The sequence below is a fragment of the Electrophorus electricus genome, chromosome 3 (assembly GCF_041902795.1).
Source record: "Electrophorus electricus isolate QZ-2024a chromosome 3, ASM4190279v1, whole genome shotgun sequence".
Taxonomy (NCBI): domain Eukaryota; kingdom Metazoa; phylum Chordata; class Actinopteri; order Gymnotiformes; family Gymnotidae; genus Electrophorus; species Electrophorus electricus.
Window position 1 is genome coordinate 34329392 of NC_137499.1, and position 15264 is coordinate 34344655.

A 15264-nucleotide genomic window follows, 5' to 3' on the forward strand; every position below is an offset into this window, starting at 1 on the left:
AAACACACTATAGTGTTACTTTAATCATTACCATCTTAGCTTTGTGGTTCTTTTTTTTGTTTGTTTGGAAAGTCAAATAAAAACCAATAAGTCAAGTCTGGGTAATTGCCATGTCTCAGCGTGACGGGTAGCTAATCTCAGTCATTTCAGGTACTGTACTTTCCACCTGTGAAAAGCTGCTGTTGTTTACTCCTTTTATCTTGAGCTCTGGCTAATTTTCTCTTTCCATCTTGTTCGTCATCTTCTGTTTACCGTTGCGTGTCTCTGGTGTGCGAGCTGGTGCTGGCTGTTCACCCGCACTGCTTTTGCAAAACCCCGAAGCCGCTCACCAACAGCGCTCGGCCATGCGGGAGGGAGTGCGTGCACAGGCGGCGATCAACACCGCATCAGACAATCCTCCTGCCTCTGATTGGTTGCTTCGTAAATGGCGTGAATTCTCGTAAATGGCGTTAGGAGACCTAGGAGGAGTCAGAAGAGCCTGATTGTTGCCCTGATTATCCGTCTCATGTACTACTGTCAGGACACAGTCACAGATTTAGCAAATGCGACAATAAACAGTTGATCCAAGTTTCCTACTGCTGCTTTTATGAGGAGGCAAGCCCTGACTGGGGACACATCTCTGCAGCCTGGCCAGGCCAACAGTTAAAGTTCCCTCCGCACACTCTTATTTAACGCACACCATTACTGACATTTATTATTAATCAGATGTCTTTGACTATTTTCCCCCCTCTGTTGTTTGTTCTCTATAAAACTTCGGTAACTAATAAAAAGCAAAATAAATAAATAACCCACAGAACAATCCTCTGGAACCTCTGAGAGTGGGTCCAAAAAAACAGGCTTGTGAATTGTTGGGGACTCATTTGAATATTTTAATCTTCTGCAATATTGCAAAGGCCAATATTGCATTTACAATTAAACAATATGCAGTGGAAAAACAAGCCTTGTATTGGGATCAACCAACGTGTGGGATTGGGAGACAGCTGTGCGTTTCTTTGAGCTAATGTAATTCTGCCTTCTTGGCTGTGCACGTCATATTGGCTACACCTCCCAGAGTTCCGTGGGACAGGCTGTGGTTTGAGCTGTAGATCACTGCTCTGCTGGCTGCAATTGTAGATGCAGAAGTCATTCCTCTGGAGGTGGCAGAACAAACGTGAGGTTACCCTGCATTCCATCCCCTGGTATGCTCAGCGGATGTGCGTGCACACACACACACACACACACCCACACCCCCACATACACATACACCCACACCCACACACAAACACACACCAGCACCTGCTACACAGCCCACAACCCTAGACAACACAGGGCCATGCTGCTATACATAAGCCTTTGAGAGACGAGAGTAGAGGCCAGGGAGTCCTGGCCCACACATGCGCGCACACAAACGCACGCCTGCACAAGCGCTCTCTGTCTCGCACACAGTTCCACACACCCTCTCTCACACACAGACAACACACACAATCTCCCTCACCAAGACACACACACACACACACACACACACAATCTGACAGTTGCTCACACACACACACACACACACACACGCTCCCTTGTGCATACACCCATGCTCACTTACTCACACACAGCTTTCGCACACACACCCTTCACAGAAGTCACACACTGTCGCCTGTCCTCCACTGTCTCTGATGCCAAGCGTTTCAAAGGATGTCCAGAAGCTGGGAGTCTGAACACTCACCTGACTGTATGTTTTCCACAACCTTTAAGACATTTCCTTCTAAAGGGTTATGCCTACATTTGTTTCCAAGACAAAAATAAAGTGAAGTTGCTGCCTGTAAGAAAATTTCCACAACAGAAAGAATTCTTTAAATATTTCTCCCCAAATAGTGCCATTCATTGAGAACCTCCCTGCCACACATCACTGTGCTGGAGCTGATCGAGGGGCTTCCTCCAGCCTTGGGAAGAACTCGCCCTAACAGCCTGGGAGAGCAGCACGAGGAGGCAACGCCAAAGAAGGGAAAAACTAAATCTAGAAAAGATAGTTTCTAAATATTTTTGTCACTGCACAGTTCCAAACGCATCATTTCATAGTTTTGATGTCTTCGTTATTATTCTAAAATGTGAAAAATAAATAGATGGGGGGAAAAAAAGAAATAGGAACTTTTTGACTGGTACTGTATTAAAACCGAGAAATGAAACTAAGCACCACACTGTAGCCATTTTCCGGCATCCAGGGTGATTTTCTAGAATGAATCCTACATGGTGCCCCCTGCTCTGGCGATCTCCTCCCTCTGGCCACACTGCCGAGTGCGCTGTAGCACAGGCTGATAGCCAGCGCTTTATTTCTGCTCCGCATGTCAACCAGTAAACAGCCTGTCTTTATCGTTGCTACGGCGACCCGCGCAGGGTGGCCAAGGTCACGCCTGTTAAAATGGTCATTTGACGCATTGGAAGCCTGCAATCTCCAAGACCAGCATGACAGCTCCAACGTGTACACACCCACACACGTACACACCCTTCTACAAAAACAGATTAAACAAAAGGGACGTGCAAAAAACCAAGAATTAAAAAAATCCCACAAATGTACACTGAGATCATAGACTCTCTGAACATCAAGGTCAAAGCAGGGCTTCATACTGACACTCATTTATCAGCAGCTACATGGTTTAAGTGCACGCACACCAAACCATCAGATGTGATTTTCTAAGCGCTAGTGACTTTTGTAGTCGACCAGGAGGCACTTCTGCTTCCCTTCACTGGGTTCCCGCTCTTCTCCCTGACGAGGGTGATTACTTGCACTCCAGTTCAGCCCCATGGCCTCCATCAGTCCACAAACACAGCAGCACAGAAAAAAAAAAAAAAAGAACGTCTAGTCCTTTTACCGACACAGTCACACAATGGGTACATCTTCCCTGGAACTTACATCACTGTCCCTCAATCACATCTCATACATTAACACGTAATCAGTCTCCCGGACCACGCACGCACACACGCGCGCACAGTGTCCATACATCTGCATAAGCCTCAACAGAACTGATACCATCATGCATCTCCTTAATGAAAAACAGGAAATGTCCTCAAAATGTTTCTCCATCGTTAAGCGCAGGAATCCCAAATGCAAGCACATTTTGTCCCAAAAAAAAAAAATAATAATAATAAAGCGGTTGGGGGGCGGGGGGGGATGATGAAACTCAGGGAAAGAGGGATGTGGCAAAAAAGATATGGGGTGGGTGAAGCAGCAGGGGGTCAAAGGCAGGAAGTGATGAGACAGCAGCAGAGGAAGAGCAGACGCGAAGGCAGCGCTCCTGCGTGGAAGTGTGCTGCCATACGGAAAAGACTGCGCTAGCACTACTGGTGTCGGCAAAGCTCGGGCTCCGGGAATGTCGGGACGGGAATTTACGCAGGTGCTGGGAAAGAAATGGGCTGTGGCGCATTCGATTGTGCCTTTAGAGATTATGAATTTACCACCCCACTACATCACCAGACTGGATTGCTGGTCAGTGAATGCGGTGCTTTATGTGCTGAGGAGATTTACATCATCGGCAGGCGGCTATGGTGTGGACAATCCACATGGCTATAAAAATGCAAGCTGAAACCCACCAAGGCCTGCAGCACGAGAGCCGTGGGAGGCTGCGTGTGAACCGTTCGGCTGGTGGACAGCTCTGGAAACGTTCTCCTGTCTCTTCCGAGGACGGGGCGGCGAGAGTCCGGCTGGGCTTGCAGAGATCTACCATTTACATTTTCGACACTGAGCTGAGGCTTACAATTCTGACTGAACACCACTTGAGCAACTGAGGGTTAAGGGTCTCTATCAGGGCCCAACAGTGGCAACCTGGCAGTGGTGTGATTTGACCTGGCAACCTTCTGGTTACTAGTCAAGTACCTTAACCACTGAGCTCCCACTGCCCACTACCATTTACCACCCTGAAGAGCTTCTACAAGCTGCCCTCTACGCTGCAGACTTTATTAACTTCATGAAACTCATGTTACCTGGATTGTGTGTGTGTGTGAGAGAGAGAGAGACGGTCATAATCTGCAAATCTGCAGAGATTAGCTTCAAACCAAATCTCGCAATCTTAGTAGACCTCCAGGCCTGGGGATTGGGTGTGCTTAGAACAACATCAGTCCCCCTACAGCACTTCTGTTGCCAACACACACACACACACACACACACACACACACACACACACACACACACACACACACACACACACACACACGTTTTACTTCCTGGTGTGTAATGATGGGGAGCGTGAACTGGAGACAGTAATGAGATCACTAATGCACTTCACCGCAGGATGACTAATTGGTGAGATATTAGAGTAACACCTGATCTAAGAATATCAAGCAGCTTAGAGTGGGCGCACACAAACTAGTTGGAGGGGGCTTTGTGTTCAACTGCGTCTAACGGGATCGCAGCGTTAGTGCTCCTTTTTGAAGTTTAATGAGAGAATAAAAGACAGACAAGACATCAGAGCTAGAGGAAAGGGCGTGGGGGAGAGAGAGGGAGAGAGAGAGGGAGAGAGAGGAAAACAGTCACTGACTCACCTTTTTGCTTTCTTCCATTTCATGCTCAAACATGGCACTGAAAACAGGAGAGCGTGCTGGGGGGGAGAGAGTTAGAAGACATCAACATCAGCACCACAAAGCAACAACTTCTAACCTTCATTTCAGCACTTCGAATTTACAACTTTTGTCCACTCTGACATTTTAACATTTAAACCATTAAAACTAAAGATTTACAATGCTGGGGCAGTTTTAACATCCTTCAATGTAATACAGCACATTAAATCAATGTTTTACAGGTACAATTAGGAAAGGAGGGTTCAGGGCATACCATTTCTGGATCTTTCTGAATTTATCTTAGACTTCAGCACTACACCTCAGTAGGCCTGCCTAAACCGGGCCCGGGATCTGGCTGGGGTTTTAATCAAGACCATCAGGACATGGGAGTGGGCAGAGCCTGGTCCAGTACGAGGGGGGGGGGGGGCACCTACACTCCCTCATCTACGTCGGCTGCTCCGACAGTTACAGAACGGTGGGTGAAGTCTGACACATTCTGTAGGTGCCTGGGCCGCCCTAATCACGCCCGCGGCTCCAGCTCAATCGGCTCACGTCGCCTGACCCGTCTCCTCTGCGATTAACGAGCCGCGGGACGATCCGGCGAGATAACGAGTTACCCTGCCTCGGGTGCAGTAGAACTCAGCCATGCGACAGACTGAGAGATGGAGGGAGGGAGGGAGGGAAAGAGCGCACGGCTGTGTGTGTGTGAGAGAGAGAGAGACAGAGAGAGAAGTGAGTGAGAGTGAAAGTGGGAGGGAGGGAGGTACGCAGAAGAAAGCATGAGCGTGAACAATTTTTATGACCCGAATTCTGAGACACGGACCGGTGTTCCACCGCAATGGGGACAACCCTTAATATCAATCATCCTCTTAAATGCCATTCTACAGAATACTAACCAATAATGGACAGTTTAGTCCCAGTGTACTGAAATGCTGACCTGACAGTCTATTTAACACACAGTCACATATAAGCCCCACATAATAATGAGGACAGTAAGGTACTATGAAGTACCATAAGCGTAAAAGACAATTTACAGATACAGCAAAGCATATGAAGCGTGATGCAGAGTTCTGTCAATGTTTACTAAATTTGGCAAATAAATTGTCAGTTAACACAACTGCTGCATCATTAATTAAAGTTTTACTGAACAGTCAACTCTACTACAGAGATAACGTGCTTCTACACACTGGCCTTCTGCAGCTCAGATTCAGAAACATGAAATTCCCGACACGTCACCAGCATGTTGCCAGCTACGTACATACACACACAGTGCATTATACCAACATCACCCTATTGTCTATTTTTGTGAGCGGGAAACATTCCATTCATGATTTTTGTGTTAAGATGGCACCTCTCAGGTTCCTCTCAGGCCTCCTTCTGACCAGGGATGCGAGCCAAGGCTCTTATTGGCTAACAGTGGCCTTCGGGGGGAGGGGCTATGGTTACATGCGCATCCAATCACACACCAGGGGTTGGACCATGAATTGAGGCCCAACCCCCACAGTGTGCTTACTAAGTACCAAATATACACAACATTCTATTATGTTAGACTATGTAGTAAGGAGATCACACATAGCACTAGTATACAGTGTGGTTATTATAGAGCCAGCACTTTTACATCCCATGCTGCGCTGTTGTCCAAGTTTGCCTGTTTGTTTGTGTGTGTGTGTGTGTGTGTGTGTGTGTGTGTGTGTGTGTCAGTTACCTGCTAGGATGGCTTTGTGTGCCTGGAACTCCTGGCCAGCCACGCAGAGAGAGCAGTCTGTGAAGCGCGAGTGTTCCCACAGTCCGCCCAGCTCATCAGCCAGCCTGCAGTCTGGAACCTTCACCATGTTCATGGTGTTCTGCCCCGAGATGTTCACAGAGTCCTGCACAACACTCACCTTCATGCGCACACGCACACACACACACACCCACCCACACACACCCACCCCACCTGTCAGTTACTGTACCAGCACCCATCCTCCCTCCTACTCATCAATTATTAAAGCTCTTCTAGTTCTGGGCTCTGTGCTGCAGTGTGGAGCAGACACAGACTTGCTGGACAGGTAAACACTTCATGCCAGAGTGCCGTTCGCTCAAGACTGCCTCCGAGCTCCAGCCGTGGACGCAAGGCACACACCAATTTAACTAGTCAGAAGAGCGGACTTCAGTCAAAATGACAGCCACGTTCTGAATCGACTTGAGGCTCTTAACTACAGGTGTTCAGGAGGGACACTCGAGTGTCTGTCGAACAAGGACAGACATCTAGTTATCTCTTAATTCTCACAAATTGCTTCCATTTGTTTGTGTTGAGTGTGTCTGAGAATGTGTGTGTGTGTGTGTGTGTGTGTGTGTGTGTATACACAAGTATGTGTGGAAAGTTACCATGCTGACTCTGCCACCTGTTCCCACAGACAGCAAGCACATTAATTTCTCTCTCCACAGGGCGGGCGCGCGCACACACACACACACACACACTCGGGCAGCTGCATGCACACAGAACACAATTCAGGTGCAGCTTTTGGAGGCAGCAGGTGAGAGGCTTGTTTTGTTTTGTGGTGGTGACATACACAGCTGTAATTAAAGTCTGGTCCTCCGGGCATTTCACATAAATAGTTTAGTCGGATCGCTTCGTAGCGGACGAGCCTCCTATATGACGACAGCCTTAGCATAGCCAAAATACTGGATGCAAAGGTTTGCCATGGCAACAAAGGAGACCACAAGAGAGAAAACTTTACAGCTAAACACACGCACGCACTAGAGGGCGTTACGGGAAAATGAGGGACACACAAGGAGAGTGACATGGAACTCACAACTGGGAAGTCGCAAAGCAAAGGAGAGAGAGAGAGAGAGAGAGAGAGAGAGAGAGAGAGAGAGCGAGCGAGCGAGCGAGCGCACAAGCAGAGGGACACACAGGGAGAGGGGAAAAGTGCACTGCAAACAGGAAATTAAATGTCAAGGACCCTTGTAAGTTCGTAATGGAGGACTAAATGTTCACCTGAGGGGAGGGAGGGGTGGGGCGGAGTGTTTGTTAAAAGGAGTACAAGTATCAGTGATGTCAAGAGAACTCTACTGAGAATTGAAGGGCATGGACTGAACAGGCTTTATTTCATTAGAAGTAACTCCTACTCTGCCTTTTACAAGTGACGAGCTCTATATATGGTGAAATTCCGTATGTTGAAATGATGCTAGTTTGGAAAGATTCTGTTCAATTTTTTTTTTTTTATTGTTCTTTTCTTGGAATTCTGTGTCACTGGTAGGATTGGAAAGATGTTCTGAGGTATACTGAATAGAAAAGAAAGTTGGGAAGAGAAGTGTGTCCTTCAGGAGCTGACCAAAGCCAGCAGAATCAGCCAGTGAACATCGTGCACTACTGTGCTGTCACAGGAAAGTGCCAGAGCACCTCCCAACAGAACTGGCAGCTCTTATCTGAACGGCACTGTTGCAGCAGGTACCAGGTTGGCTAGCTGGAAGACATATGCATGTGTGTGTGTGTGTGTGTGTGTGTGTACACACGTGTGTGAGAATGTAAAAACTGTACATAATGAGCAACTAATGAGGCAGTGATGAATGTTAAGAATATACAGGTTTGTGCGTGTACGCGCATGCGTGCGCACGCCCAAGTGTGGTCAGTCAACTCAGCTCCCCCCTGCTGTGTGATTAATGAAAGCAGCTGTGGGAACCAGTCTGTGAAACACACCCACCCACCCCTACCTACCTTCACACACACACACACACACACACACACACACACACACACACACACACACACCCCTACCTACCTTCACACACACACCCCTACCTACCTTCACACACACACCCCTACCTACCTTCACACACACACACACACACACACACACACACACACACTAGTAAGCAGAGGCAGGGATGAAGTGAGAATTGAGTAAAGGACGAGATAAATGGCAAACATGACTGTGTGTGTGCGTGCACATTTTGCAGCAACAATACAAGCATATACAACACCCACTGAACCACAACCACCTAACAGCCTCGGTTAAAGAATTAATAACATAACCCACTAACCGACCCAAGCTGAGAGCCAAGAGACTAAGTTACACACACGCCCACCCATAGAGGAAAGATGATGTAGTCCTGCAGAGTAGCTGGGGTACAAGCAAATGTAATGTTTTAGATGCTCACTGATGATTTAAGATCACAGTCTCAAAGATCATGCTTAAACAGCTTTACAAACCACACACGCATGAAGCAGCGGAACCAGAACAGCCAAGCAGACTGTTAGTATGTCCTGCTTTTCCTGCAGAAATAACTAACAGGCCCAGACTAAAGATGCTCCCATATATAGATTACCACCATCCCAGACTAGACACTCCTATATGTAGATTAGACTCATGTGATTGTGTGTGTGTGTGTGTGTGTGTGTGTGTAGAAGTGCTCCTGGAGGGCCATCATGTCCAAACACTGGCTCAGTGAGAGCAGAGTGAGTTCACTGGGGCACGGGCTCCTCTACCTGCCATGTTAGGGCTCCTCCCATTACACAGCCACCATTCCCCCGCCAGCCACATTCTCCCAGAAGCCCTGCATAGGGGCAGACAGAGCCCGCACTAGTCTGCAGCCTTGTGCAGTCATTAAGGCCTTTCTCCCAGGGCGCCTGCGTGCCCGGCGTACGGATGTGGAGTGAGTGGCCAGGCGTGAAATAGTGGCAGAAGAAAAAACACTAATCAAATCCGATATGATCATTAAGTCTGGGGAGAGCTGGTGTTTATTTCTTTACTGTTTCATTTAGCTGTACAAACAGTGTTCAGATCAGAACGCACAAACACATGCATGCGCAAACAGGCACCCACTACATAATTAACCAAATTAGCCTCATCAGAAGATGCCTTTTCTTTCTATCAAAAGTAATGAGGGGTTTGAAAAAACAATCACAATCACAAACATGCTTGTGCGCGCACACACACCCCACAATGTGTCTAATCAACCTAAGCATCTCTTTGCAAAACATGATTAAAGGTTTTGTTATAAAGGTTAACACACTCCCACCAACCAAAAAAACAACATGGGGCTTTAGTCAAAGGTGTCTGTATAAAACATTTGGATGGAACCGTGTGTTTGATCTACCATGTAAAAGAAAAGCGACAGTGGTTTCAAAACAAAGCCTCATGGAGAGGCTTCATTTCATCTCCAGGACACACGGGCTCTGTCTGCCCGAGACCTGCCGGGAAAAAATGAATCATAGCCTTGAGACAAGTGATAATGCCACTGCCTTACCAATGACCTCTGGCATCTATTTGAGAGAGAGAACAAGAACGTGTGAAAATGAGTTAAAACAAGCAAGAGAGAGAGAAAGAGATCAAGAAAATGAGTGAGGGTGATAAAGAGTGAAAAAGAGAAAGACAGAGAGAGAGAGAGAAAGAAAATGAGAGAGAAATGGAAAAAAGAGCGAGAGAGCGAGCGAGCTCCTGGTATTACAGCCACCAGTGATGTGGAGAAAGCACCATTCTTATTCCGTGTACACACAGAGGGATCTTTTACGCCTCATTTCCGCTCAAGCTGTTCAAAGTCTGGCCCTGACCACCACAAAACAGCAACCTGCATACCCCCACCACCATATCAGCAGACACACACATCACATTAAAGAACACTGCCGAAGTGTTCGGCGTGTCGGGTTTGAAATCCTGCGCTTCTTTCCCCCAGAATGTGGATGAGACAGACAGACAGTGATAGCCGGGGGCCAGCGTGGCCTGCTTCAGTCGAGCAGAGGACGGGAGGCACGCAGTCGGAGCCTGTGAGCGGGGAGTCCCCCCCACCACCACGCCGCGAACACCAGCACCCCTCCTGAACAAGCAGCTCTGCAGCCGAGAAGGAAGCGCCTCACCCTGCACGTGGCGTGTGAGGGTGGGGGCAGTGGTGAACAGTGTGACCAGTGGGAGTGGGAGTCTTGTCTGATGGGGAAACTGGGTGAAGAACTGGGCAGCACTGTGTCCTGTTCAGAACAGACTTTTTAAAGCCTTTGGGTGGGTCTTCATCCTGCGTGCCCCTCTAGTCTCTCTGCTCTGTGGTTATGGCAGATGCTGCAGGTATAGCACTATTCTCCCTCAACTAACTACTGCAAGCTTGTGGTTGGTGTGTGTGTGCGCAGCAGATGTTACACCTGTAGTAGTTCTCTGAGACATCGTGTGGCATATGGCCATACTGAATGAGAGATGGGTGTTGTCAGAGAGAGAGAGACAGACATATGGAGAGGGAGAGAGAGAGAGAGGGGGGGGGGGGGTAGCAAGTATTGGGAAGAGAGGCACAGAGACCAAGCAGATATAGATATCGTTTTCTATACACGATGTCCCTGCAGAAGCCAAATAACCACAAGAGGCCCACACACAGGACACGGCAAGAGGAAGGAAGTGTGAGGTGAAGGAGACAGAGGGAGAGAGGGAAGGAGAGCGAGGGGGGGGGGGGAAGAGAGAGAGAGAGAGAGAGAGAGAGAGAGAGAGAGAGAGGGATGCAGTCCAGATGGAGATGGATGAAGGCACGCACAGGTGAGTCAGAGGACAGAGCTGATCCAAGCATGAGGAAGAAGGGAAAGCAGCTGGTGGAAGACAGGAGCAAGTCAAACATCTCACTGCGCTCCACAAACCCTTCCCAGTCCTCCCAGTCCTCCCAGTGGACAGGGGGGAAGGTGGTAGAGAAGGGAGATGAGAAAGGAGAGCATCACACTCACTCTCCCTGTAATGGCATCCAACACTGCACTTTTAATGGGGACTTTCTGCTCATTAAATACCTGCAGGAGGCGTTCTATCCCCCTTACACACATGCGCATGCAGACACCAAGGGGTGGGTGTGTGTGTGTGTGTGTGTGTGTGTGTGTCAGGTGTTGGGGTGGGAGTGCACAGGGTGAGAGAGACAGAGATTAGTTCTGTGCATCCTGCGTCTGAGATTAAAGCAGTTTGGCATTGTGGTGCAAACCAACTGTGAAAGGAGCAAAAAGACCAAAGACTAGTACAAGTCAAGGAAACAAAACCCAAGTGAGGAAAGAGAGAGAGAGGAGGGGGGGGAGCAATCCCAGCGCTTCAGTTTAACACATTAACACAGGATACGTAATGGCAGAGAAGCAGCGACTTTCTGATTGGTAAAAGAAACCGGAGAGGACCATTTCTTGCCAATTCTCTCTCTCGCTCACATTCACTAGCAGATGCAATCCATCTAGAAGGGGGCGGAGCCAGGCTGGCAGCAGCACGGCACAAGTAAACCTGCGCGCGTGGCAGGAGGAGGGGCCATGACGTAGCCAAACCCAGGCTCAAAACCCTCGAAACCAGCCCTCGCTCTTCAATCCTGCCTTCTTCCTCCGCGTGACGGAGTGAAACAATGTGAGGGAGTGAAAGGGGGCTGGGGAAGGGGGGAGGGAGAAACGAGTGAGAAAAGCGAGAGAGGGAGGGAGGGAGGTTTCTGGCGCGAGCCTGCAGGCTTCATTAGGCTAGCTTGAAACAGCCAGTGCTGTGGTGCATGTGTTAAACATTAATCACTGCATAGCATTAGCGTTACTGCATTAGCATGGGGCGCTCCCTGCACATCAGAACGCACTCCAGAAAACGAGCGAAGAGGAGAGGAGGTTCTGAGATCCAGTCTGGCCATTCTGGCATGCACAACACCAGAGGAGAACATGGGACCCTACTGACGCAAGCTCTCGGCTAGCTTTCTGTACACCAAAGAGCAACATACTTCGTATACTTTCAACTTATATGCCTTATTTACCTATGACAATTCATTGGCTAGTTTTGATGATGTATAAATAAAAAACTAAAACAAACAAACAAGATGTAACCTTGGAAATAACCTTAGTTCTTCTACAAGAGAAGCTAAAGGTCCACCTTCAATAACTGGTTCCAAATCCGCATCTCTACCAGCTTTATAGCATTCAGCTAGAAAATACCATCAATGAGAGCATCTGTGGCCATAACGCAGCCAATCAGAGGGGACCTTACCTCACAGAAGAGCGTCAGCTTGTCATCGGGCAGCAGCCCATTGGCCTCATCGAGTAGGAAGTCCCGCCTTATGAACTTCTTGAAGCCCCAGTCCTTGCCCTGAACGAACCGGTAAGCTCGCTGGCTCTCTGCACACAAAACACAGCATTTGAGTGACGCCAGAATGCTCTTCCATTATTTAGACTTATTTAGAGACCGTTACCACAGGACTAGTTTTGAGACATACACAGCATTCGGTGGGGGACACTTCTGACAAACACACACACACTTTTACTTTTTTGTGAAATAAAGACTTTCTCCAAGTTGGGTGCTGATGCTCTCTACAGCAAACAAAATGGAAAGAACATTAATCTCTGCACATATCTCCCCACCTTGAACAGTACGAAAACCTTCAGAAATCTCTCTCCGTTTCAGAGGTTCTTCTGTTCAAAGAATGGGAAAGGGGACTCTGTACATAAGGGACTACGACTTAGTGTAGTACTTACATTTGACGCTTATAGCAATGTCGGGCATGAGCGTAAACCTGCACATGCGCTAGTTACATGCCTGCAGTAGACAGAGCTCAAGCTCAGCTCACTCTGAACCGCAAGAAAAAAATGTTTCAAAAATGACACCGCAACGAAGAGACACACAAACACACGCACACACCCACCCACCCAGGTCTCAAGACCTTAGCCACAGAACACGCGACCCTTGAAAGGTCCACTTTGACGCCGGGTAATATGAGAGGTTTGCTGCAGCCAGGATGGGGGCATCAGTATCACAGCAGGAGCCACACCGCTGACGTCTACCTGAAGGATCTGAGGAACACTTCATCCTGGCCCTCTCTCCTTCGCGCCGTATGCGTGCGCGTGGACACACGCCTCCGCTGGCAGACACCTCTCTGTCTCCATGCCAATTTCCAAAACCCTTCTCAGTCACTCTTCAGCGCTGCGGACGCCCGCCCGCCACGATCTCCAGTCAGACGCTGGGAAGCGGGACTGCGGCTCCGGGTTTCCACATCGGAACAAGAGGAATACATTTATTTTGACGGACGGAGCATCAAGTGAAGCCGACCAAATCTTGGGCGCGCCACGGCAAATTTTTTTTTCCCCTTTTACTCACAGCATGTGGAGAGGGAGAGCCAGGGAGCGAGAAGGCGAAGGAGAGGGAGGGAGAGTATATGCGTGTGGGTGAATCGGAACGAGCAAAAGAGGGAGTGAATAAGTGAGATGCATATGTATAAGAGGATAGCGAGCAGGAGTGTGCGTCAGGCAGCCCCTATTGAGTGTGTCCAGGGGTCAGCACAGGGCTTTTAGCTGAATCTGTGCCCTCACTAGGGACAGGCCTGGGAACTGGCTAATCAAAGTTAGGCAAGCCAAAGTCACCCTGGCAGCCAGCCAATCAGGGTCAGCCCTGTGTACTTCAGTCGGCACGGCGCAGCGTGGAGTGAGCGTGTGAAGGACAAGGTGCAAGCCAAACCGTCTAAGCGGCCGTGGACCCTGCCCAAGCGACCCCGCAGAGCGGAGCAGGGCCGCCCGAACGCTGGGGCCGCCCACACGCTGGGGCGTAGACCTGCTGCCTTGACTGAGAGCCAACCTGCGTGATTAGTACTGTGCATAGAAGGCTGGCGGGCTGAGCTGGGGGCATGGGAGCCGTCTGGCTACCGCCGGGCACAGCCTACGGTTCCGTTAAGCAGCTCTGGGTGCCGGCCAAGGTGTAAACGGACAACCGCGAGATGCCGCCCAAGCACGTCTTCATGAGAATGTCAGTCAAGCCCCCGGAGAGGACCGTGAGCATGCGACGGGTTGATGCAGTAACATCGTCATCTCCACGTGGTATGAATGTGACGAAGGACTTGACAGAACTTGTGGAGGAACCCACCGCCGCCCCCTGGTGGCAGAAAGCCGTCGTCCGCGCGGACCCACCGGTGGTCGCGCATGAACCCTGTTAACAGAGAGAAGCCGGACCCTTCTGTCCTGTGCTTGCGGGATTCTTTGGAGCGCTGTGTGCAGCTTGGAGGCTTCGACCTTCCAGGCTCTGGGTCTCCGGGCCTGGGCAAGCCCGTGGAGCAGACGAGCGAGCTGGGGAGAGCAGCAGCCAACTCTACTGCCACAGAGCTCAGCCTCCCTGGTAGCGTGTCCCTGTAAGCACGTCGACCACGGGAAGGGACGCTCAGAAAAACAGACGTCAGAGCTTACATTTCTCCGTGGTAACAGGGGCAAGGCTACCAAGTGATTAACGGAGGATGAAATGGGGGCTGGCCAAACGAGCCCAGACGAGCCCAGACTTCCTGGCCCTCCGGTCCCTTAGCTGCTTTACATGGAGAAGGTCTGAGTGACGAGAAGAGATGGACAGATTCTGCTAACGCTCTGGTCCTGGGAGGGTGGAGATGTCCCTCTCAGAGTGCTCCACTCTCATTCTGTCCACATGCCTCCCCCGGTCACCCCCATCCTCAAGCAGCTGCACGCACACGCGCGCATGGAATTAAGTCTTTATTTATATAGCACTTTTCCCAGCTGTGCTACAGAGTGCTTCACAGAAAACAGCACAATAAAAAAAATACAATAAAACATTTATTGTATATTTATTGTAATAATAAATGTATAAAAAATAATAAATATATACAATAAATATCTATAAAAATAAATATATAAAAAAGTTTTTTAAAAATTAAATAGAAAAAATACAACAGTATCACACAAACACTACAGACCAAGACTCAGGCTAAAGTGTACAGACATGCCTTTAGTCTTTCTTGAACGGTTCCTTACACCCAGTTAGTCTCATGTCTAAGGGTAGCCTGTTTTCAAACTGGAGAGCT

General features: G+C 49.0%; 1 protein-coding gene across 3 annotated transcripts in view; it reads right to left on the bottom strand.

Moving 5' to 3' along the window:
- spop (speckle type BTB/POZ protein) overlaps positions 1-15264 on the bottom strand; it is a 62403-nt gene that overhangs the window by 5815 nt on the left and 41324 nt on the right. For all 3 annotated transcript variants that reach the window (XM_081711254.1, XM_026997944.3, XM_035527018.2), the window contains 3 exons: positions 12462-12589; positions 6227-6404; positions 4507-4562 (listed from right to left, as the gene is read on the bottom strand). In XM_081711254.1, coding sequence (XP_081567380.1) covers positions 4507-4562; positions 6227-6404; positions 12462-12589 — 362 coding nt within the window. The remainder of the gene's footprint in view (positions 1-4506; positions 4563-6226; positions 6405-12461; positions 12590-15264) is intronic.